Here is a 24,065-nt window from a genome sequence, read left to right as displayed (position 1 = left end):
GGGGCACCCAGCGATCAGACCATACACGTTCGTCCTCCGCTCTGAGAACTTTTATTCCCGGGCTCCGGGGTGCCGCCTGGCTATAGGACGGACGGGATGGGACGTGGGCGCGGGGGCTCACGGGTTCTCCGGCCAGGGCCGGGGGGGGGGGGAGCACAGTCAGGGCTGGGGTCGACCCCAGCCAGTGCACGCAGGGACCAATGGGGCGGTGGACGCAGCCAAGTACAGTTGAGCAGGCCCAGCGGGTGTCTGGGCTTGGAACGTGACGCGGGGGCCCGGATGCCCCGCGCAGGAACCGGGGGGGGGGGGGGGCAGCACCACAGTGCTCAGCGGCCCTGAGCTTGGAGCCTTTGCATCTGTAGGATCTGGTTCAGGATCCTCTGCACATCTTCATCCATCTGACCCTGGGGTGGGGGAAGCAGAGAGAGAGAGAGAGAGAGAGAGAGGGAGAGACAGAGAGAGAGAGAATATGCCTGGGCACTCCTGTTCTGGCTTCCCTATTCCCTCCCTCCCCACCCCTGCAAGGCCATGAACCCCCCCCACCCCTGGCACCACCAGCCCCCCACCATACAGACGGAGGGACAGGCCCGAGTGCCGGTGGCCTGGCATGACTCACCTGAATGGCGTACAGGAGGTGGCTCCTGTACAAGGCCACCACTGCGCTGTGGTCCCTGGCAGCCTCCTGTGGGCATGGGGAAGAGGTACTTGGAAAAGCAGGCTCCCCCCCAAAACATGCCCAAAGCCCCCCCTTTGCACCCAAAGCCCATGCGCCAGTGCAACGGCTGTTAAAATACAGAACCGCTTCCCTTCCCCGGCCTGTGAACTCACCTTCAGCTGCTCCTGCAAGGCCTTGACCTGGCCTCGGAGGGCCTCCACCTCAGCGGTGCCCTGGGCCCCCGGCTGGTCCTTCAGGGCCTCCTTAAGACTGAAGACTTCCTTGGAGAGCTCTGTGATCTGGTGGGGGGAGATGCGGGGGGGGTACCTCCAGTCACCCCGAGCCTGGGGCGGAGGGCGGGGGCATTGGACCTGTCCGGCACCTGCCCCGGGAGGAGGCAGGCAAGAGAAAGTCATAGCCTAGAGGCCGGCCAACTCTTGGTCCTTGGGAGTCTGGCCGGTGAGCTAAGAATGGCTTTCATGTTTGTAAGTGATTGGGGGAGAAATATCAAAAGAAAAGTGGTGTTTCGTGACGTAGGACAATCGAATTGCATCCACATTTCCGAGCGCGCACAGGAAATTTCACAGGTGCGCTGCTGCGCCCATTCACGGACACGTCAGAGCCGAGAACACGGACTCTGGCTCTTTCCAGAAGCCGGCCGATCCTGTCACAGCCCCTCTTGTGGGCTCTGGGAAGGGGAGGCTGACGGAACAGAGGCCCACAGCAGCCTGGCCTGGTGGGGCTGGGTCGGGTTGCCCTGGGTTTGGGTCCTTCCCTGCCCCTCCCCTGCAGGGGATCTTGGGGAGACGATTTAACCCCTCTGAGCCTCAGTTTCCTTATCTGAAAAGGAAGGGGAATCACGCTTCTCACCTTGGCGGGTTACTGTAATTCTGAACCGAAGTTAAATCGAAACTGTACCTGGCAAACAGCAGGCACTCAATAAATGCTGGGCTTTGTTATTATACTACAGATCAGAGGCTCTTAACCAGGGGCCATCCTGCCCCTGGGGAACCCCAGGCCATGTGTGGGGACATCTGTGGCTGTCCCAACTGGGGGTGCTTCTGGCATAGAGAGGGTGGGGTCAGGGATGCTGCTTGGCCCCCCCAACGCCCCCCCAGTAGAGAAGGACCTGACCCGAGTGTCACTTGTGGCGAGGGGGAGAGTCCCTGCAACCAATAAACCAGAATCACAACCACAACTTTATTTTTGTTTTGCAAGAGGCGATCATGGGCTCAGAGAGGTCGACCGACTTGCCCAAAGTCACACAGTGAGCTAGGGCTGGGGGGCTCAGAGAGGTCGACCGACTTGCCCAAAGTCACACAGTGAGCTAGGGCTGGGGGGCTCAGAGAGGTCAACTGACTTGCCCAAAGTCACACAGTGAGCTAGGGCTGGGGGGCTCTCCACTAATGTGCCCTTGGCTCTGGGAGTCACATGTGCTGCCCGGTGACTGCGCGACCCGACACATCACTCTGAGAGTGCCTCAGAGCCTCAGCTTTGCTCATTTAGAAAGCAGGAATAAGAATGCCTTCTGGCTTCCAGGGTCAGAGGGAAATTAAAACCGATAGTGTGTGAAAACCACCTAACTCAATAGCCATGGGCCACTGTCACCCATCATCATTACAGAAGACCAGAACTTGGGAACCTGGGTCCAAACGCTGGCTGAACCTCTGCGTGCTGTGCAACCTCGGGGAGGTGGCATCCCCTCTCTGTGCCTTGTTTCTTGAACTGGGGACAATAAAAGCACCGATCTTACAGGAACTTGATGCAACGATTAAATGTGCTCGTCTGTGTCAAATACATAGCTCCGGGCCTAGCATGCAGTCAGCGCCCAGTAAATGTTACTGCAGTTATAATTCATAGTTAGAACAGTCCCCACGTGTCTAAACTGTCTCCTTCCTTCTCTGCACCTCAGTCTCCCATCTAGAAAGTGGGCTGATTGTCTTAGACTCGTTCATCTGGGCATTCTTGGATTTCCCCCAACCTCTGTTGGGTGGGAACCTCCCCTCCAAGGGAGCACAGGGAAAGGGGACGCACCTTCTTGTCCTTCTCCTTGGCCATGTCCAGGGCCTCCTGGGCGCGACTCTGGGCCTGGCGTGCCCGCTCGGCCTCCGTGCGTAGCCCCCGCAGCTGCTGCTCTGCTGTGGCCAGCTGGGCCTCGGCGGCGTGCCGCTCGCTCTTCATGAACAACGCCTCCCTCTGGACCTGTGGCCCAAGCCCACGTGGGACCCTGAGGACACGGCGACCCCAGAGTCTCCTGACCCTTCCACCCTGGCCTGAGGACATTCCAGCCCAATTGGATATTGAGGAGTTCAACTCAGGGGGTCCTGGGTTCTTCCCAGACACGGTGACGACTCTGACCCATGCTGACACTTCTGACGTGCTAGCTGTGTGGCCTCGGACAGCTTACTTAACCTCTCTGTGTCCGTTTCCTCATACATAAAATCAGGGTAACAACAGCCCCCACATCGCAGGGTAATTCTGAGAAGGAAATGGATGAATCCCGGACATGTGCTTCCAAGAGTGCCCAGTGCACAGGGAACGTGAGGTTCAAGGTGCTATACTGTCATTGTCACTAGCCTTTCTTTCTTTGTCTGTGCTGTAAAGGTTTATCAGTTTCTTACAAAAGAAAACAAAGCCAGAAGAACATGGATGAGAAGCAAACCAATGTCCACAAGTTGATGACTGCATTTTCACAAAAATATCAAGACCAGAGCAATGTCAGCTTTGCAAAAACTGGCCCTCCCGGGGAGGAGGGGTGTTGGACATTGGCCTTTGTAGAAATAATAGTTGCAGGGGAGTGTGGGTAAGTAGATGCTCTACTCAGTAAGACTGGCTACATCTGTCTTATTTTATTTAAGATTTTATTTATTTATTTGACAGAGTGAGGCTCAGCAAGAGAGGGAACACAAGCAGGGGGAACAGGGGCAGGAGAAGCAGGCTTCCCACTGAGCAGGGAGCCCGATGCGGGGCTTGATCCGAGTACCCCAGGATCATGACCTGAGCCGAAGGCAGATGCTCAATAATAGAGCCACACTCTGTCAAATAAATAAATAAAATCTTAAATATGTGTGTGTGTGTATATATATACACACACATATATATATACACATAAATCACATTCCCTGGTCTCAAATAAATGAACAGCTCAGCATCAAAATCTACTAGGTTCAAAACGTTAGATTAAAATTTATGATGGGACGCCTGGGTGGCTCAGTTGGTTAAGCAGCTGCCTTCGGCTCAGGTCATGATCCCAGCGTCCTGGGATCGAGTCCCACATCGGGCTCCTTGCTCGGCAGGGAGCCTGCTTCTCCCTCTGCCTCTGCCTTCCACTCTGTCTGCCTGTGCTCGCTCTCGCTCACTCTCTCTCTGACAAATAAATAAATAAAATCTTTAAAAAAAAAAAATAAATAAAATAAAATTTATGATAATAATAAATATAATAAATAATATATTAAAATATATAATAAATAAAATAAAAACACATATAAATAAAATATAACAAATAAACAAAATTATGATAATAAAATAATAAAAGTTAGATTAAAAATAATGTTCAAAACATTAGATTAAAAGCCTCCTACTCTTGGGCTAAAGCATCAAAAATGATCCAGAGGCAAAATGACAAACTCTAAACACCCAGAAGAACCACAGGGAACTTTCAGGCTAGCAGAGAAAATGGACGTCACAGTAAAAAACATCAATGCGAAAAGCCCAATTCACTGCCTACAAAACCACAAGCGGACGTGGATCCCTACCTCACACCATACACACCATTAGCGCCGAAGCATGAGCACAACTGTGGAACCAAAGCAATCAGTCTGAGAGCTCGTGTGACCCTGGGGTGCACGGAGGACTCCCAGACAAACCATTAGAAAAAATGATGGGGTCGGGACGCCTCGATGGCTCATTCGGTTCAGCGTCTGCCTTCAGCTCAGATCATGATCCTGGGGTCCTGAGATCGAGTCCTATGTCCCAGGCTCCTGAGCAGGGAGCCTGCTTCTCCCTCTGTCCCTCCCCTGCTTATGCCCTCTCTCTCTCTCTCCCAAATAAACAAAGTCTTGAAAGAAAGATCGGTAGATAAACGGATGATAAGGTTAAAAGCAGCCGAAGGTTTTGAAAAAGATAACACAAGTTGAAACGTCCAAGAGATCAGAACGGCCGCAGGGTTAGCCGTGCACCAAGAAATGCTAGCAGGGTCAGGTGTCTGCGGGACCGGAACCAGGGCTGTGGGTCAGACCGCCAATGGGCCACCGGCTGGGCTGGGACTTGGCTGTGCTCTGTGGGGGCCCAATGGGCCACCGGCCTGGGACTTGGCTGTGCTCTGCGGGGGCCCGGCCGGGCTCACCTGGAAGACCTCAGCGCTGGTCTTCTCGTGCCGCCGGCCCAGCTCCTCCAGCTGCCCCTCCAGCCGGGCCACGTCAGCTTGCAAGGCCCCCACGATGCGCTCGTGCTCCAGGCGGGCCACACTCCCCACACGCTCCCGCTCCAGCTCGGCCCGCAGCCGGGCAGCCTCCTTGCCCGTGGCCACCACCTCCTGCTCCAGGCTGGCGGCCCGGCCCCGCAGCTCGAGGGCCTCCTCCTGCAGCCGGTGGTGCTCGGAGGCTGGCACCGCCGACTGCCGCAGGGCCTCGGACGCCTCGCGCAGCTCCGCCAGGCCCCGCCGGGCTTCCTCGCAGGCGGCGGCCAGCTCGGCCGCCCGGGCCTCGGCCGCATCCCGTGCTTGGCCCAGCTCGGCGGCCACGGCCCGCTGCTGCTCCCCGGCGGCCGTGGCTGCGGCCAGCTGCTCCCGCAGCACCTCCAGCTCCCGGCTCTGCTCCAGCCGCACCTCCTCCCGCCGGGCCAGCTCTGCCCGCAGGCCCCGGGCCTCCTCCTCGGCCAGCAGCCGGCCCGCCCGGGCCTCGTCCAGCCAGGCTGAGGCCGCCTCCAGCTCGCGGAGGCGGGCGTCCCGGCCTCGGAGGTCCTCCCGGGCCTGCTCCAGGGCGGCCCGCAGCTGGACCACGTCCCCGCCGCCGCCCCCAGCGGCTCCGCCGACCTCGGCCTCCCGCACCCGCTCCCGGAGCCGGCCGGCCTCCGCCTCCGCTGCCTGGCACTTGCCGTGGGCCGCCTCCAGCTCGGCGGCCGCCTCCCGCTCCCGCTGCCTGAGCGCCTCCTCCAAGCCACGGATCCTGGTCTCCAGCTCTGCCTGCAGCTGTTCCCAGGCCTCCGCAGCCCCGGGGTGGAGGACGGGGCCCGGGGGGGCCCTTGGGGCTGTGGCCGCCCCCGCCGTGGCCTCCACCCGCGTGGTCTCCATGCCTGCAGGCTCGGCCCCCGCAGCACCTGCTCCGCCGGCCGTCATTGCTGCTTCCTCTGCTTCCAGCTTTGTGGCCTCTGCTCCCGTGGCCTTTGTTACTGGATTTCCTCCCTTTCCCAGAGCCTCGGGTTCTGTGGCCTCGGTCCCTGTGGATTCTGTTTCTGTAGCTTCCGTGTCCATGGGTTTCGTCTCTGTGGCCTCAGTCCCCGTGGGTTTCGTCTCTGTGGCCTCAGCCCCCGTGGATTTTGTCTCTGTGGCCTCAACCCCCACAGAAGCTGCCTTCACAGTTTCCACTCCTGTAGCCTCCTCGTCTGTGGTCTCAGCTCCGTTCACTTTGGCTCCCGGAGCCGTGGTGAGCTCCATTTCCATTGGCCCGTTCCTGGTGGTCTTGATTCCCGTGCCCGTGCCCTCTCCCACGGCTGCCTCCTCTTCCCCAGGGGCCCCCCGTGTTCCCTGTCGCTCCAGTGCCCGCAGAGCCTCGGTATGCTGCCTGCGGAGCTGGTCGAACTCAGCCCGAAGGGAGTCATAGAGGGCCAGAGGGACGACCTCCGCCGACCCGTTCACCTCCACCTCGTCCTTCTCGAAGTTCTCCAGGATCTGGGAGGTAGTGGGGAGCTGGTGGGAGCTTGTGGCCGTGGGGGCGCAGAGTAGCCCTGCCACCTTCCATGCCCACAGACTTAGCCGTGTGCCCACCCTGACCCCCCAGGGAACGATCCATCAGGTCCTCAGATCTGTCCCGCCCCCCCAGCCCCGGCCGTCCTGGGCCTCAGTTTCCCCACCTGGACCTTCTCCATCAGCTCCTGGTTTTGTCTGGTGAGTGCAGCCACCTGCTCCTGCAGTGAGCCCAGGAGCTCCTGGGCTGAGGGGCTTAGCTGTTTGGAGAGCAGAGCTTCGGCCCCTGGGGGGGCGCACAGAGTCAGCCCCAGGGGGCCTGGGCCGCCGGGAATGGGAGCTAGGGGTCTGGGGCAGGGGGTCCGAGCCCCCAAGGCAGGCAGATGGAATGAATAACAGGTGGGGGCCGACCTCCCTCCCAGCTTCAAACTCTCTCCGCGCCTGTGGGTAGAGTCTCCACTTCCAGGGGCCTCAGGGACAAGAGGGCCAGGGGTGCGCAGAAGAGTGAGGCTCGGGGCTCACCTGGAAAGTCAGACAGGTCACCCTCCTCATCCTGCAGAGTGGCCACATCGTAGCTGGTGTTCTCCCGCTCATTCTGGGGAGGGGACAGGGTCCCGCTCAGGTCCCTACCCCCTTCCCAGCCCCAAGACCTGCCCCCGAGAATCTAGAGCGGACAGGGGAGTCCATGCATTTCCGTCGCTCCCCAGGCACATGACTGGCCGTGTCTGGCCCACAGTGTTTGCTGAGTGCTAACTGTGTGCCACGGGGCTACGCTGGGCTCCCCGGGAAGGACAGGGAACAGCCCAGCCACTGTGCCAATGTGTGACCATAACCCGATGCCTGGGGGGTGTATGCACATCTTGTGTGTGGGGAGGGCACACGGAGAGAGGGAGGCAGGGCTGCATCCCCATGAAGGTGTGTCCGGGATCCTGCACTGGGGGTCACATGGGGCTGAGGGTGTCTGCCTGTGATTAGGAACAGCTCAGGGTTTGTGGTCTGCGGGGAACCCGAGGATGTGGCATGGCCCCCACACCTCCCACGTGCCTTCCTGTGACTGTGTGTGATCTAGTGCTTGTGTCTGAGTCTGTTGTGTGGGTGTGATTGCTTCAGCGGTGTTTGCAGATTTGGGTGGGTCTGTGTGCGAGAGCACAGGTGCTCGCGCATGTTTGTGTAATCACGTGTTGGGGGAAATATTTGTGCATGTGCATGGGTTTGTGGGTGTGCCGTCTGCGTGGGATGGAGGAGCGTCTGTTGTGTAGGCGCCGGTATTTCTGGCGTGCGCGTGGGATCTCGCTTTCCTCAGGGATGCTTGCTGTGGTCGCTGGTTTAAGGTGCAAGACCACGTGTGTGTGAGGGCGGCCGTTCACCTCCGTGGGTCCCGCCCCGCATTTGGAGAAGTGTCCACTTTGGGCACGTTATGTGTGCGGGTGTGGTGCCTGCGATGGCGTGTCTGTAGGTCTGACTGTTGTGTGTCCTCCCAGGAGAGCCTGTGCGAGTACTGGGGTGGTTGTCCCGTAACCTACGGGGGAGAAGCCCCGCCCCCGCCCGGCCCCACCCCCTGCCTGGCCCCGCCCTTGCCTGGCCCCACCCCGCACACCTCCAGCAGGGACAGCCGGCTCTGCAGACTCTCCACCTCCCGCCCCAGGCTCTCCTTCTCCTCTTGCTTCTCAGCCAGCAGCTGCTGCAGCTCTTGTACCTGGAAGGGGGGCGGCAGCAGGGGGGCTTGGCCAGCCTTTGGGAGGAAACACGGGGTGCCCCAGGGGCTGGCTCTCTGCACCGGCCACCTACCTGTCTCTCCAGGCTGTGGAGGGAGCTGGCCTCTGCCTCTGGCAGCTGACGGGAAGAAGGGGGGACCAGGCTGGAATCTGGGTTGCGGGTCGTCCCCGCCCCACCTCCGTAGTAGCCCCTGATCCCCACCACAGACATCGGCTGTGCACCCACTGTGCACCCAGCACCTTGCTCTGCCCCCGGACTCATTACTAAGGACTTCTTGAGTGTCTGACCCTGTTTGGGGCCGTAATTCATTCACTCGCCCACTGAAATACCCGTTCTTCCAATAAACACCCAGCGTGTACTGTGAGCCAGTCATGGTCAAGCATGCCTATCCCCGTGGGCTTACAGTCAAACGGGTGACCATGAATAAGATACATGGTATTCCCAAGAGCACGAAGCACTTCGAATAAAAATAAAGAGAATTGGGAAGAGGGTGGGAGCTATCACAATTTTAAATAAGGTAAGCAGGGGAGGTGTCTTTGGCAAGCAGTTTCTGAGCAAAGACCTAAAGGAAAAGAAGGAAGGAGCCACAGGAGCATCCGGGGAAGAGTGTTCCAAGCAGAGGGCACCACACACGCAAAGGCCCTGGGGCAGGAGCGGGCCTGGAACACTGGCGGAAACAGCAAGGAGGCCCGTGTGGCTGGAGGAGAGTGAGCGCCGATGGACAGAGGGACGTGGGAGCTAGGAGAGGCGAGGGGAGTCTTCCCTGCAAAACTGCACCCCACGCCAGGCTTAGCCTGGCCCCTCACCTCCTGCTTCCTCCGTTCCTGGTGCTGCTCCAGGCCCCGGATCTTCTGCAGCAGGCGGCCCCTCTCCTGTCGCAGCCGCACGATCTCCTCATAGGCATCTCGGTCATCCTGTGCCCCCGGCCCCAGGGACCCACCACCTTCACGTGAGGCCCAGGGGCTGCCCCCTCCTACGCCTGAGCCAGAGCTTCCCCCCCCTCCTGCCTGGCCCCTGTTCCTCCCCCGATAGTCGGGGCGTTGCTCACCGGCAGGGGGATGCTGGCAGGGGGCTGAGGTGCCTTCCGCTTCTTGGGAGCCCCTCGCTTTTCATGGCTGGACACGGAGTTCTGGGAGAAGGCGGGGAGGGGGCACATGGGGAACGGGCCAGTCTCCCACCCAAACACACCAGCCCAGCCCACTAGATGTCATCAGCCCCAACTCGGGCCTCACTTCCTGCGTGACTCTGAGCAAGCCCCTTCCTCTCCCTGGTCCTCGCTTATCCCAGCATAAAAGTGGCCGCGCTTCCTGAGAGTCCCAGATCTAATGCTTTGCTCTCTCCCTCTTTGTGCCTTGCTACGTGCTGCTAGACCAGATCGCCTACAAGTTCCCTTTCCGTGTGGAATGGAGATGCTGTAGAGCTGGGAGGCAGGAAGAGGCCAGACCTGCCTTTTTCCGTGACCTACACCAGCCCTCACCAAACTCAGTTCCCTCTACCACTCCACCCCAGCCCCATGATTTGGCCCCATTCCCGCAGTGTTCTCACCCGGTGCTGAGAGTTACGCTGCGGGCACTGCTGTCACTTGGTGGCAGCGTACCCAGAAAGTGGCATTCACCCCAATCAGGTCTTCCTAGGTCATAGCCCCGGGACAAAAGTCCATCTACTCCTTCTCATTCCATAAAGCTTGGAGCGGGGAGGGAGGAGGCGGTGTGTGCAGGGGGAGTGGACTCATTCACTGCTTAGAGATCCGTACCTGAGATGACGCCTCGCCTGAGTCATCCTCTAGGAGGGCAGGGAAGAGAGGGAAGCAGGGTCAGGCACTCTGTTTTAGGGACTCCATTCCCAGCCCTAGGAAGGGCACTAGGGAGGGGACTCATGGCTGGAGTGGGCTACCAATGTCCCCAGAATCGGGACTTTGAAAGTAGGACTCAACTACTTTTGCAGACGGTAACAGGAGGGCCACCTAATAAAGGGAGCACAGTGGTACCTCCAGGATGGCTCAAGTAGGGGTGCCAAGTCTTAGGAAGGGCAAAGATCCAAGGATAAGGATGGCCCAGGAGAGCAGAGTGGACCCCTAGATTAATCCAAAAGCTCTGGGGCTCCTTGAAACTGTTCTGAGTAATATCAGGGGAAACGTGAAACCTCTCCTGATGCAGCAAATAGAGATACCTTGAAACTACCTAGAGTAGGGAAAGGGGTGACGGGAGGAGATGGGGTGCTTGAATTTGTATGGGGGGGCTTGCATACCACTGGGTGGTGAGGGGCGCTGTGCCGCCTCCTGCAAGAGATGCAGGATGAGTTTGTCCCCCGCTAGGGCACCGTAGTGAGCAGCGTCCTGGCCCAGTGCGTCGGTGATGCCTGGCTGGGCCCCGCCTTGCAGCAGAACCTCCACGGTTTCGGGGTTGGCCCCCTCACAGGCAAACATCAGCGCTGTCCTACCAGGAGAGGGGGCTACTGAGGAAGCAAGGACGTTCTCAAATCCCCAAGCCCTCCTCAGCAACCCAGGCTGGGGGTGGGGGGGGAAGAGGTCAACTAGTTCCCCCACCCACAGAAATTAACGACTTGCTCAAGGTCACATGGCATACAATGGACTCACTGGGAGGGCAGATACTCACCTCCCCTGCAGGTCCTGGTCATTTGCTGCTGCCCCCTGCTGCAGGAGGAGGCGGCACAAATCTGTGTGACCCATCTGAGCTGCTATGATAAGGGGCGTTGTACCTGACTGGTGGGAAATTAGGGGAAGGACGAGACAAAAGGTGAGAGGCTGACCTTGTAGGTAGGGAAGCCTGTATGAGTGCCCCTGAACCTCACTCCAGACCTTTTCATACTCTTTAAAGGGAGCCCGGGGTACTGCCACTTGGTGACGGTGTACCTCAAATACAGCATCTTTCCCAAAAAGATCCCAGAGGCTCACCCGATCTCGGGGATTCAGATGTGCCTTGAAGGAGCAAAGCATTTCTGAGCAGGAGATGCAGCCGCCGGCCGCTGGAAAAAGAGGGAGGGTAGGTAGCGCAAGGTTCAGACATTTTCTGGGGGCCTTCTGCCTGGGGTGATTCTTACCCCTCATTTCATGAGAAGTTCCCACCTTCCCTGGGAGGCCAAAGGCAAAGGTATGACCTCAGGAAATTGAGGTCCAGCCAGGTCCCTGGTTATCCAGTAGGGTCAGAGACAGAGCTATGATCAGGTCCGCTAACCCGCTGTCCCAGGCTCTTTCCATATTCCAACACAGCTCCCTCTTCAGGTGCAACTTTTGACTAATTTTTACGTATTTCTTCTCTTTCATTTAACTAGTATTGTTTAACTATTTAACTATTAACTACCACACTCCAAATCTCATATAGAGGGTATATGTTTGCTGGAGGGATCAGACATCGGTTGAGACTGGGCAGGCTTCTCGCGGCTGGATCTGAGTTCTGAGTTTTAAAGGTGAAAGGGGGACAGTAGATGTTTCTGCGCAGGCAAGAGCCGTGAAGTGGGAGAGCTTCGTAAGGTCAAGGAAGTGGGAGACTGTGTATGTGCAGAGCCGTGAAGAAAGAAGGAAGGGTCTCACGCTAGGGGTCACTGGGAAAGTCGACACGCTCTATCTGATGGCCTTCTCTGTGCCTGAGCGGGTATGCAATTTGGTTTTCTGCTCCCCATGCTTAGAACGGAGCCTGACACGCAGAGCAGGAACTTAATCAATATTTATTGCGTGAAAAAAACCTAGTGATCTCCCACTGAGACAAAAGGCATTTGCCACCACTAGGTGGCAGCATACTCCAACGACAGGGAAGTTTTAACCGGTGCCTTAAAACCCTTAAGCAAACCCAAATGCGTGTTCCCAAAAGGTCGGACGTTTCTTGAGCCATTGGTGAAAGTCATTCCCTAACTGGGCATGATGGACAGACGCTGGGCCCTGGACGGGGTTCGGGCAGGTGGGTTCCTTCCCCTCCCTCAAGCAGGAGTTTGGATCGGATGGCTTGGAAGGGTGCTTGGACCTTTGGCCTGCCTGAGATCCTCTAGGACTTGGTCAAAGGAAATTGCACTCTAGACACCCCCCCGCACCCCAACACGGCCACCACAGTTGTCACCAGGCCTGGCAGACATCAGGCTGTGCTCTGGGGTCAGACAACCTGGGTCTTCTCTACTTTCTTGTGGGCCGGCCTCAATCACTTTGCCTGTCCAATGGGGTGCCTCTCTGTGGCCCAAAGGGTTGCTGAATTTTAATGCTGGGCCCCTTGCCTGGCACACAGCAGGTACTTGGAAGGAAGGAGGAAGGAGGCAGGACGTTCATGGTAGGTCCCCGGGACCCCGGGTAGAAAAACCCCTAGCCCTACTGCCTCTGGGTCATGGTGGGCAGGGCGACGCTGGGCCGTACCCACCTGCATGATGCAGGGCTGTCCACCCACTGCTGTCCACAATATCCACCACGCAGGAGGCCTGGGACAGGAGGGGTGCGGGTCACTGGAGGTTCCCTAGGAACTGCCCCTTCTTGGGCCGGGATGTACTTCTGGCCCCTCCCCTTAGCACTTCCTCCTCCCCCATCTCCACCCGGACCCTCAGGTGACTCGGCTTTTAGGAAAACTGGTGAAAAAGTGGAAATCGCCGGGAGCTCAGGAGAAGCTGAGGGTTTGGGGGGCTGGATAGGAGCTCTGAGAGTGATTGTGGCTAAGAGTGACCTAGAGTTTGGGGCAAAGCTGGGGCTCGGGAGATATCTGGTACTGGGAGTGTATCTTGGGTGTGAGGAGTAACTTGACACTCTGGGAGTATCTGGTTGTCCGGGGAGTAGCTGAGTAAAAGAGTCTAAGACACAGCTAGGATTCAGGGAGTATCTGGGAGCTTGGGGAATTTCTAGAACTCGGGGAGGAGGGGAGGGGGCCGGGGAAGGAAGCATCTTGGGTTGAGGGAGTATCTGACACCAGAAAGTAGATGACCTGTAGCAGCTGCTTCAAACACTGTGGGTGCCCGTACTTGGCGGCCAGGTGGAGGGCGTTGTAACCTGAAAAGCAGGGAGCATCTGCTTGGGCTCCACCTATGCAAGGAGCTTCCAGCTGCTCCCCAAACCTGCGTCAACCATCTGTGATGAGCCTCCCCGTGTCCAGTAAGTTCCCAGACCCCAGGTACTTCTCCAAATCATGAGACTCCCGGTGGCCAGAGACTCTCCAAGCTCCAGCTAGTCCACACCCCAGATGACACTCCACTCCCACGCCCTCCTCAGGCCCCCCATCCTGGCAACACCCCACGACCCCAGCTCCTCTGTATGCTCAATGACACCGCCCCTGGGACTCCAGCTGTCCTACATGTTCTAGCTAGTCTGTAAACCCTTGCTACTCCATGTGCAATCTCCCCGTCTTTGATACTCTACAAATCCCCTGCTGCTCCCTAAGTCCGGACTGCCATGCCTCCTAGGCTGCCCCAAACCTTCAGACATGGCTATGCCCCACCCCTACTTACCTCCTGAGCTCCAGCTAGCCCCTTTGGCCATGCATTCGATCTCAGGGCCCCGGTTGTCAGAGGCCCAGATTCTCCTTTTGTCCTAGCTACTCCACATACCTGAGATACTACTCCCTAACCTCTGCTTGTGAGTCTCCTGTCCCCCAGATACTTCTCAAGCTCAGGTACTCCTCTAGTCCCGTCACTTCCTCTGACCACTACCCCGACTGGTGCCAGCTAGAGTCTTTTTCCTTCGGCACCGCAGCCTGACATGTCCCTGTGCCTCCCTGGGAGCACCCAAAGGAATCCTCCTCCTTTTCAGGGAAGCCACAGAGCAGGGCGAACCGGACCCTCAGGCTGGGCACCTGGTCTGAGCTCCTCATCCCTCCCCGGGGCCCGGCAGGCAGTACCTGCCCCATCCGTGCTCATGACGTTGGCGCCGTGAGCCAGCATCACCTCTAGGCAGCTGGCTGCACCCCTCATGGCAGCCAGGTGGAATCTGGAGGTCAGAGATAGGGGATCAGCAGCAGGATGACCAACCCCTCGTCCCTCACACCCCCCAGGGCATAGGCACTCACGCGGACTTGCCCTCGGGGTCCAGCTTCGTGGGCACCAGCCCCTTGCGGGTGATGAGGGCGGCCACCCGCGCCGCGTCGTCACTCTCCACGGCCTGCAGCAGCCGCTCGTCACTTTTGCCCCACTCCTGGCTCTGCGGGGGACACCCAGAGGGTCGTGGGGCCAGGCGATCCCTGCCCCCACCCCGCTCCCCCTGGCTGGGGCTCCAGGCTTCACCACCTGCCCCTGGGCACTTGCCTGGCGCCTGCCTCTGGCTGCCGGCTTCGGGATGGGGCAGGGGCCGCAGGGCGGGCAGGAGCCAAGGTCAGTGGGGCTGAGCCGCAGCTGCAGGGGGAGGTAGTCCTGGGTGGGGGTCTGAGACAGCATCCCCCCCCAGCCTGCATCCCCCAGCCTCTGCCCCCAGGGCCAGCCTACACCCACCACCAGCATCCTCCCAGTCAATTTCCCCCAGATCAGTGCCCCCATCCTTTAGTGAAAACCCCCTTCCAACATCACCCCCACCTCCAAAATCCTCCTACAGGACCCCCTAAAAGTGTCCCTTTAAATGTCCTCAGAACTGTCCTCCGCCATTCATCCTTCTTAAACTGACCCCAAAATGCCACAATTGTCCCCCCAATGTTATGGGTTCTGTTCCCCAAAAAACGTTACTTAGCACGAAATGCATTCCAAAATGTCTTCCCCAAATTCCTTAAGTTTCTCCAAAATCATCCCCCCAAATGACCACAACATCTGTCCTAAAAATGTCCTTCCAAAACAATCCCTTGAATGCCTCCTGAATTTGTTCTCCAAATGTCAATATATTGTCCGGAAAATGATCCCTCAGAATATAGTCCAAATTGTCCCCTCTAACGAACCCACCCAAAAACTGTTCCCCTAAACTGTCCCTCCATATTTTCCAGTGTCCCCATCTGTTCTCAAAACTGCTTCCCAGAACGTCCCCACGTCTCCCCAAATGTCCCACCCACCCCCCAACCTCTGCGCCGCACCCCCCCAACCCCCTCACTCCCGGTCCTTCCAGGGTCTGGGGGCAGGGGTTCAAGTCGGGCGCGGGCGGGGGCGGGGAGGGGCGGAGTGGGGAGGGGAGAGTAAGGGCCCGAGCCCCGCCCCCTCCCGCGCCCCCTCCCCTGGCCCTACCGCGGAGGAGGTGGCGGCGCACACGCACAGCTGCTTCATGGCGGCCGGGGCGCAGGGTGCCGGGCCCCGTGCTCCGGGAGGCGACCGGGCCGGAGGGGGTTGGGGTGGGGCTGGGGGGGCCCCTGGGGAGGGACCGGGGGTTGGAGGGAGGGGCTGGGGGAGCCTGGAGAGGGGGCCGGAGGGGCCCCGAGAGGGAGGAGCTGGGGGCTGCAGGGCGGAGGGGGTCCGGAGGGAGGGGCGGGGGGGTCCGGAGGGAGGGGCTCCGGGGGCTGACGGAGTGCCTGGAGGAAGGGGCAGGAAGGACCCGGAGGGAGGGGCAGGGGGCATAGGTCGGGGAGGCCCGAAGGGAGAGGCGGGGGGAGGGGGTGGGTAGTCGGGGCCGGGAGGGAGGGGCTGGAGGGAGAGCCTGGAGGGGGTCCTGAGGGAGGGGCTGGGAGAGCCCGGGGCGGGGGCCTGTGGGGCGGGGGGGGGGGTGTCCGGGGGGAGGGACTGTGGGCTGACGGAGGGCCGGGAGGGAGGGGCAGGGGGCAGCGCGGGGATGCTGGGGACCCTGAGGGAGGGCCGGGATCCTAAGGAAGGGGCTGGACGGGGTCCGCAGGGAGGGCCTGGGGGACCGGGAGGGAGGACTGGCGGGGGTTGGAGGGAGGGGCTGGAGGGAGTCGGAGGGAGGGGCAGGGGCCTAGAGGGAAGGGCTGGTGGGGGCCGGGAGGAGGGGCTGGAGTGCGCTGGAGGCAGGGGCCGGAGGGAGGGGCGGCTGGGACTTGGTGGGGGCCGGAGGGAGGAACTTGGGGGTACTCGAGGGAGGGGTGGGGGTCCCGCGGAGCTCTGTCGCCCGGCCCGCGCGCCCCGCCCCCTCCCGGAGGTCCCGCCTCCACGGTAGGGGGCGTGTGGGGGAGGGGCTAGTCTCGGAGACCGGTAGCCGCCCGGGCACGCCCTGACCTTCCCGCTTGGAGGAGGATGCGGCCCGCAAGGCCGGTTCCCTCGCCCCCACGGGCCGCCCGCTCGATCTCCGGGGACCCGCCTGCAGCGTCTCCGCCTCGTCCGAGCTGGCCGCGGGTCGCAGGTGACTCCGGGCGCGATCCCCCGGCACACAGAGCTTCCCACTCTGCGCGGCTACGCACTCGCGCACCGGGGGCACCCAGCAGTCTGACAAACTTGAACCTGAGTCCAGGGTCCTGCCCCCAGGCGCTCCGCACTTACATTTATGCGACCCCCTCCCCCGCCCCAGGGACTTGCTCACCTGCTTCAGACTTCACTGTCCTCACCTGGAAAATGGGTTTCAAAATAAACCGTAGCTACTGTCCGCGGTGGGTTATCCGAGGACTAAGGAGATCGGCCACGCAAAACGCTCCCCAGTGCCAGGCACACAGTAAGGGCACTCGACATGGATTCATTCGTCAAACACGGATGTGCTTGCGTCCGCGCGTATCTAATGCTGAATCCCGAGGACACAGGCCATCCTAGGTGGTCCGAGCCGGGAGAGGACCCATCTGCTCCCAGGGTCTGGGTCTCCTGGGTGTTCTCGCAGACTGGGGGCCCCTTGACCGCAGGGCCAGGCACCCCATGGTGGAGTGGGGCCGCTGGTAAATGTTTGCAGAGTGAATGAATGACTCACAAGGCCAGGCCTTCTGAGCCGTGTGAATTTCAGTCACTGAGTCCATTTGTCCTACAGGGTGTCTGGTGCTGCAAAGGGCATGGCTCCCCGTGGTGACAAGACCTGTCCCCGGGGTCCCTTGGGGGTCATATACACCCAGGGATTCATGAACCAGGGTGACTGGGGCTGTAGTGGGGGAAGCCCAGGCCAGCCGGGAGCTCAGAGAGGATTCCTGACACTGGGGAGTCTGGGAGGAGTTCCGGGAATTGCTCAGGGGAGGATGGGCAGGGACAAGATCATGTTCAGGAGAAATGATGAAATTATCACTCGCCTCCACCAGCCCAGTTGCCTGTGTCCTCCTGGTCCAGGACCAGCTGTTTGGGGCTCACAGTTAAGGGTAGGACAGAGGAGAGGTCTGTCCGTGGAAGGAGGGGGAACCCAGGAATGCGAAGCCACGAGAGCTTCTGAAGGTGGGACCACCCACTGTCTTGATGTGGCTCCGAGTTCACAAAGGGGCCTTGGGGTGAGTTGGGGAGCCACAGAAATGAGAGGGGAGAGAAAGGATGAGGGCAGAGACAGCCTTCTGGAAGCTGGGGTCAGCCACCGTGACTGTAGACAGGAAGGGGGAGCCTGAATCTGCCTCGGTCATGTCAACCTACTGTGTGACCTTGGGCCAGTCCTGCTCCTTTTCTGGCTTTCAATTCCCCGGCTGCTAAATGGGACAGATGATGCGGTAGGCACCCTAGGGCTGGGCGCCTCCACCCAGGCACCTAGGACATTCAGGACCAGAACATTCTCTGTTGGGGGGTGCTGAGCAGCATCCCTGGCCCCCACCCACTGGATGGCCAGGGCACCCCCAGTGTGACCACTACAGAGGTCCCTCTATAGACATAGCTCAGCGTCCCCGGGGAGGGGGCAAGATCTTCGATTCTTAGAACAGATAAAAGGAGAGTCTGGTACTAAGTAATCGGGGAGGGGTGGGTATTGAGGGCTCCTGTGACTCACACCTGGTAGGGGAGTGCCCCTCTCAGGCTTGCCAGGGGGGAAAGTGAAGTGGATCTCCCAGCTCTGGCCTCGAATTTCCAGGTGCCTTGGCCTGTCCTCCTGGATTCTGTACAAGCTCAGACAAACGCCCCTCAAACCCGTCCCCCAGGCACGTGGGCACCACCATCTCCCCCCTACCCTCCACAGTCATCTACCAGCTAACCTCACCGGCTGTTAACTCCATGCACGTACCCAGTCCTACACACTGTGCAGCCCTGTCCCTGCAGGCTCCCTGCGGGGATCCCTCCGCCCTGGTCTCCTAGTCCCTGGGCTTGTCCCCCAGCTTCCCGAAGCCTGCATCAGCTCTTTTCTCTCTCCTGCTCAAAACCCTCCAACAACCTCACTTGGGGTAAAATCCAGACTGCTCTCCTGATGGGGGGGGGGCGGGGCAAGGGTCTACAGAAACTGGTCCCCTGGCGTGCCAAGTCCCACCCCGGCCTGGTTTTGTGCAGCTCAGGTCCTAAGAATGGTTTTTACACTTACAGGTGGTTGGCGGGGTGGGAATCAAAAGGAGAATAATATTTTGTGATCCATGAAAATGACATGACATTCACATCTGAGGGTCTATAAATAAAGTTTTATTGGAATGGAGCCGAGCCCGTCCACGGGCAGCAGTCTGGATTTTACTCCCATCATGGGTCAATGAAACCAACCCTGATCTCCAGCACCTATCCCAGGGTCTGGCCTGTGGTAGGGACCCAGTATTTATGTCTGTCGAATGAATTAAAGAATTAATAACTCTGGAGAACACAAATGAGAGGCAGACAGACTTTTCCAGGAAGCAGTGGGAATCTACGGACCTCTAAAGGCTCCCATTTTCTTGCTTGTGGGACTTTTCTAAAACCTGACATAAGGGCAGGAAGCCCGTGGGAGCTCCAGGACGAGGCTCACAGCTCCAGTTAAATCCAATCCTATGAATGGGGAAACTGAGGCCCCGAAAGGCTCTGAGAAGGCTCAGAGCAAGGATGGCCATGTGTTGGGGGCTCGAAGGAAAGGCTGGTGGGAAAGAAGCAGAAAGGGGCAGGGAGGGTACGCCAGGCAGCAGGGGGACGGCCAAGGTGCGGGGGCGGGGGGGGGGGCTGGCCTGTGCACTGGGAAGAGGGAGGGAACCGTCCCCAGAGACAGCTGGGGGTGGGGGTGGGAGGCAGGTGTGTCTGTGTGTCTGCAGTCACGCAGTCATGGTGTTTGCTTTCGTCCCTCTGGGGAGCCGAACAAAAGCTGAACTTGACTCCTGCTGTCTGCCCAGAAACTGGAGACGGCCAGCGGAGGGAGGGACAGCGAGCTGCCCAGCTGCCTGATGGGGGATGCGGAGGGCAAGCTTCTCCCCGTCCGCCCCCAGGTCTCTCGGCGATGCTGCCCAGGCTCCTCCCTGCCTCCCAGACACCCCAGACACCCTCATACCGAGCCTGAGGCTTTAACCCCTGTCCGCACCCCCCACTCACCCACACACCTGTGCTATGCGCCCAATACCCCCATGTCCCAAATTAGGTGTCTTTGGGGTTGTTGTCTTTTTTTTTTTTTTTTTTTAGCTGCACAAAACCTTTTGAAGGATTTGATTTCAATATAATTCTGCTTTCGAAATGAAACAATGATATGGCTTGGGTTAACCCTGGCTACCGCATCTCAGGAATTCTTGGTGGTGGGGGGGGCGGTAAACGGGAACAGTCCACCTTGAGAACAGATTTCAGATGGTTCAGAATTTTAGGTCATTCTGCAATGAATGAGTCTGACTCTGTGAAACATTTTGTAAGTGGTTCGTGAGCCTTTATTCCTGCCTTTGTAGGTCCCTACCTCTTTCTTTTTTTATCAGTAGACTCCCTTCCCTACCCTAACCTCAGGGACGTCCTAGCTGTGTGACCTTGGGCAGGTTTCGTAACCTCTCCCGCCTTCTCTCCTCCTCTATTAAGTGAGATAATAAAAGCTCCCACCCAATACGATTGTTAGGAGGAATAAATGAGCTAACATCTGCAAAGCACACAGTAAGCTCCTTATGGTGTTCAAAAACATACAAATAAAACCAAAAATAGGTGAGTAAGTAAAAATGAATTCAATGATACTACATTTAAATTTTACAAATGAAAATAAATCAAAGAAAAAGGAATATTAAGCTTTAAATCACAGAAATAAATTAATAAGAGGGGTTGGGAAAGCCCGAGGGAGCCACTGGGGGCTGGGGACAGACCCACACTCACCTAACTAGACAGCACGAGGCTGCACCCAAACCCAAAGCCATCTGACTTTATAAGCAGGCATGTTCCTATGCCCCTTCCTTTTTGGCTTTCCAGGACTCCTTGGGCTGGGCCCGCTTCAGGATCACCCCTCTCACATGCTGTACTCCAGCCCAAGGAACCCGCTCATCATCCTAAGATGCCCTGAATCCACCGGGCCTGGCCCACCCTCTGAACTTTGCCTGCACTGGTCTCGGTCCTCTAACCCTAGATTCTCTCAATCCATGCCCTGGACTGGACCCCACTCTAGCAGGCACTTGGAGGGGTAGGCACAAGGGGGTGTGTACGACAGAAGAAGGAACATCTCCCTCTGGGAGTTCACAGTCCAAGGCATGGCTGCATGGGAAGCCAGCTCCAGCCTACCCCAGGGCCTTTGCACTGGCTGTCCCCTCTGCCTGGAATGCACTTCATTGAAATATACACACAATTCCCTCCCTCTTTCCCTTCTGATCTCTGCTCTGACGTCAGGTCCTTGGTGAGGCCTTCCTCAACAACTTGCTTTAAAGTTGCAAAAATCTCCCCTGCCTTGGGCGCTCCCTTTCCGTGCTTGCCTTTGCTCGTACATACCTTGTTGACTATCCACCACCCTGCCCTACTGTCAGCTCCAAGAGAGCAGGCATTTCCTCCTACAACAGTGCCTCATACAAACATTTGCTGAATGAATATGCAAAAGCCAGAGATAAGGGTCCTTGAGAAATTGAGTCCTCAGAAAAGCAAGCGGCCACTGGAGCTTGGGAGAATGGAGACCCTTCTGGAAGAAGAGTTCCGGGCCCCAAACAGGGTGGGCCTGGAGAGGGTTTGACAGGCAGCAACATGTGCAAGAGAGGGCTTTCCCAGCAGAGGGAACAGCAGGGGCAAAGGTCCTGTGGCTAGAAACTGAACAGGAAGCAGTGGGGACATGAAGGCAGCAGGGTGCTGTAGACAGGAGAGGGAGGAGAGGGAGCAGAAGCTACGGGGTGGGGGGGGGTTGCTGAGGAGCCTCGGGAGAACCGGGAGGGGCCTGGTCGAATGGAAACTGCCAGAAGGATCAGAGGAGGGGCCGAGGACAGTGTTCCAAAGGCCCAGTGGCTCCTCTGCCAGGCCCTGGGGCACAGGAGCCTGAAAATCGGGGGACACTGGGCATCTCAGTGGCCTCAGACTCACCTCTGTCTTCTTAAATCGCGCCCGGAGGGTCTTCATGGCCGGCGTCTGATGGTTCTCCTCAACCCAGGCCACCTGGGGAAGCACAAGATTGGGGTGGGATGGGCACCTGGTAAGCTGGGGGGTCACCCACCTCCCCTTCCTCAAGAGGACCTCTTCCTCATCCCTGGGCCATTTCAGACCCTCAAGCAGGACCCAGACGCAGGATGTCCCATCTCCTAATTGCTGTGTGTCCTTTGGTGGGTCACTTACCCTCTCTGAGTCTCACCTTGCCCCAACTTAAAATGAGGGAGATAATCCCCTTTTGACCCACTTGTGGTGGGTTTTCAGTGACATCCCTAGTATAGAGCCTGGTAAACAGTAGGTGCTCAATACATATACCTCACCAGTATTCCCTGTTGTCTGAGCAGATCCAGCCTTTCCTGGTCTCCAAGCTCCCAACTGTGCAGGTATTTCTACACAGAACGCTCTTTCTTCTCCTTCTTTCCTGGCGAATTCTTATGTACCCCTCACAGGCGGGTTCCAAAATCCCGTGTTCTTTTTTTTTTTTTTAAAATTTTATTTATTTATTTGACAGACAGAGATCACAAGTAGGCAGAGGCAGGCACAGAGAGAGAGAGGAGGAAGCAGGCTTCCCACTGAGCAGAGAGCCGGATGCGGGGCTCGATCCCCGGACCCTGTGATCATGACCTGAGCCGGAGGCAGAGGCTTTAACCCACTGAGCACCCCCACCGGCTCCCCCAAATCCCGTGTTCTGATGAGCTTCGCCTGTCGTCCACAGGCTGAACTCTTTTAACTCCTCAGCCTGGGTTTCCCTAACCCTACTTGGGTCCCTTCCTTGGCCGCAGTTCTGGCTTTGAAGGCTGCAAGTGTCTGGGCAGGAACCGTCGTCCTGAACAGTGAGGGGCTCCTGGCGACTGGGCCCAGAGCTGAGGCCACCTTAGCACCAAGGCACATTTTTCGGATAATCAGAGAAGATTATCTGCAGCCGAGTCATGGAGGCAAGTCCCCCCAGGTGAGCAGAGGTGTCCAACCCGCCTGTGAATTCTCGAAACTGACCTTCCACCTGTCCGCCCACCGTGCGCCCATCAGAGCATGTACACAGCCGTCCGCGGGCTACCCGCCACCAAGTCACCTTCTCGCGGTTCCTCATGACCTTTTAGCCACAGTTCGTCCACCACCCACCCACCGTCCATCCACCTCTACACCCAACGCTCACCCATGCAACCCTCACTCCTGCATTCACCCATTCACCCCTCCCGCCTACCCACCGACCTATCTCCGGACCAGCCGCCCCTCCCGAGACCCCTGCCCGTCACTCAGCACTCACCCTACCCTCTTCCTTCCTCTCTGTCTCAATCTCACCCAGAGCTGGGTGTAGTAAGACACCCAAGAGGAGTCCACAGGTTGGCGGGGCAGGAGGGGATCCATGGGCTTGGGGGACAGGACTGGCTTCCTGGAAGAGGTGATGGTATCTAATGGGGGGCCTGATGGCCAGGCAGGAAGCTGAGAGGGGCGGCAGCAGATAAACAGGGTACAGGCCCTACGCGGTGCAAAGGCTGGCAAGTGGGAAGTGCGTGCGTGTGTGTGTGTGTGTGTGTGTGTGCACGCGCACCTGGGTAGCTCCTCAGCACAGCTGGGACATACGTGGGCCTCGCCTTGCTCCCACACACCAGGGCCCTGAGGCCCTAACGGGTGTCTCCATCCCAAGCTTCACTCGCTTCCTCCTCTCCCACCTCCTGCCACTCCAGTCACGCTAGCACCAGGCCTCCTCGCCCTCTGCCGGCTCCGGTTACCTGCTCCCAGCTGGGCCACCAGCTCACACCCGCAGCTCCAAGCGCTCAGCTCAGACACCCGATCAGCTCTGAGAGGGCAGCCGCCCCAGGGGGCCGGGGATGAGCAGAGGGAGGAGACAGGCTGGCCGTGAGGCTGCCTGCTGGCCAACGAGCTCTGGTGGGAAGACACCCTCGCTCTTCCAACACCCCCACCTCTCTTCCCCCGCTTTGCCCTTGCTGTTTCTCTACCAGGAACGCCCCCTCCGTACCCCATGTCGCTCCGGAAAGGCTCACTCTCCCCATCTCATTCCTACTCACTCTTTGGATCTTTGCTGCAGCACCCCCTCCTCCAGGAAGCCTTCCGGGATGTACCCAGGCTGGGTCAGGTGCCTCCTCTCAGCTCCCTATGGCTCGGTGCCCCTAAGGCACCTTAATCACACTAAGTCACCATCTGCGGCTCACGGGTCTGTGTCCACCTCTCGCCACAAGGTGCCGCCCTTGTTCTCCAGTGTCTCCCCCGCACGGTTGGTGCTCAACACGTTTCTTCAATGCATCCTCAAGGCCACCGGCCCCAGTGCCTTTGAGCAGGCTCTTAGCTGGTCACCTGTCCTGCCGTGTGCAGACTACCACCCGGCTGGATGACGCCCCGGTAATTCGGAGCGGCGTTCAAGCCCCTACGTGGTGAGGCCCCACATTGCCCCCCCCACCGCCCACGTGCACGATTGCCCTGCTTTGGTGACTTTATTCCCTTCTGAAATGTGCAGCGGAAAGAGCCCCGACTGGAAGCACGAGTCCTCTGTCCTCGTGAGGGACGTGGGGAATTCAAAAGGGGCGCCGGTTGCTTGTGCCCCTCACTTTAGAGCTGACTGGCGCACTGTCCCACGGTCGG

The 24,065-nt window shown here is 58.8% G+C and overlaps 1 protein-coding gene across 8 annotated transcripts; it reads right to left on the bottom strand.

Moving 5' to 3' along the window:
- Positions 1-34: 34 nt before the first annotated feature.
- ANKRD24 (ankyrin repeat domain 24) lies at positions 35-23,694 on the bottom strand. Of its 8 annotated transcripts, none has more exons than XM_032306465.1 (21): positions 23,495-23,694; positions 21,405-21,476; positions 14,264-14,394; positions 14,096-14,184; positions 13,187-13,251; positions 12,635-12,692; positions 11,188-11,258; positions 10,889-10,995; positions 10,521-10,708; positions 10,027-10,055; positions 9,322-9,402; positions 9,080-9,187; positions 8,346-8,390; positions 8,155-8,253; positions 7,080-7,152; positions 6,725-6,843; positions 5,001-6,542; positions 2,690-2,857; positions 829-954; positions 617-682; positions 35-404 (listed from the first exon to the last, which is right to left on the bottom strand). In XM_032306465.1, exons 2-21 carry the CDS (start codon positions 21,438-21,440, stop codon positions 327-329), a joined length of 3,279 nt encoding a protein of 1,092 aa, XP_032162356.1. In that variant the 5' UTR covers positions 21,441-21,476; positions 23,495-23,694; the 3' UTR covers positions 35-326. The 8 variants fall into 8 exon arrangements, with proteins under 8 accessions (XP_032162356.1, XP_032162350.1, XP_032162371.1 ...); XM_032306459.1 differs by lacking the exon at positions 23,495-23,694 and adding an exon at positions 23,198-23,272; XM_032306480.1 differs by lacking the exons at positions 21,405-21,476; positions 23,495-23,694 and adding exons at positions 14,499-14,585; positions 15,396-15,559.
- Positions 23,695-24,065: the final 371 nt, after the last annotated feature.

The sequence above is a fragment of the Mustela erminea genome, chromosome 1 (genome assembly GCF_009829155.1).
Source record: "Mustela erminea isolate mMusErm1 chromosome 1, mMusErm1.Pri, whole genome shotgun sequence".
Classification (NCBI taxonomy): Eukaryota; Metazoa; Chordata; class Mammalia; order Carnivora; family Mustelidae; genus Mustela; species Mustela erminea.
This window is presented reverse-complemented; position numbering and strand designations above follow the sequence as displayed.

What these genes read in the sequence shown, in the direction of transcription:
- ANKRD24 (XM_032306480.1), bottom strand. Translation starts at nt 15,434, where the DNA reads ATGAAGCAGCTGTGCGTGTGCGCCGCCACCTCCTCCGCG. An exon ending in TCCACAGCCTGGAGAGACAG is followed by an intron (nt 8,254 to 8,345) that starts GTAGGTGGCCGG and finishes CCCCCCTTCCAG; the next exon opens with GTACAAGAGCTGCAGCAGCT. An exon ending in CCTTGCAGGAGCAGCTGAAG is followed by an intron (nt 683 to 828) that starts GTGAGTTCACAG and finishes CCATGCCCACAG; the next exon opens with GAGGCTGCCAGGGACCACAG.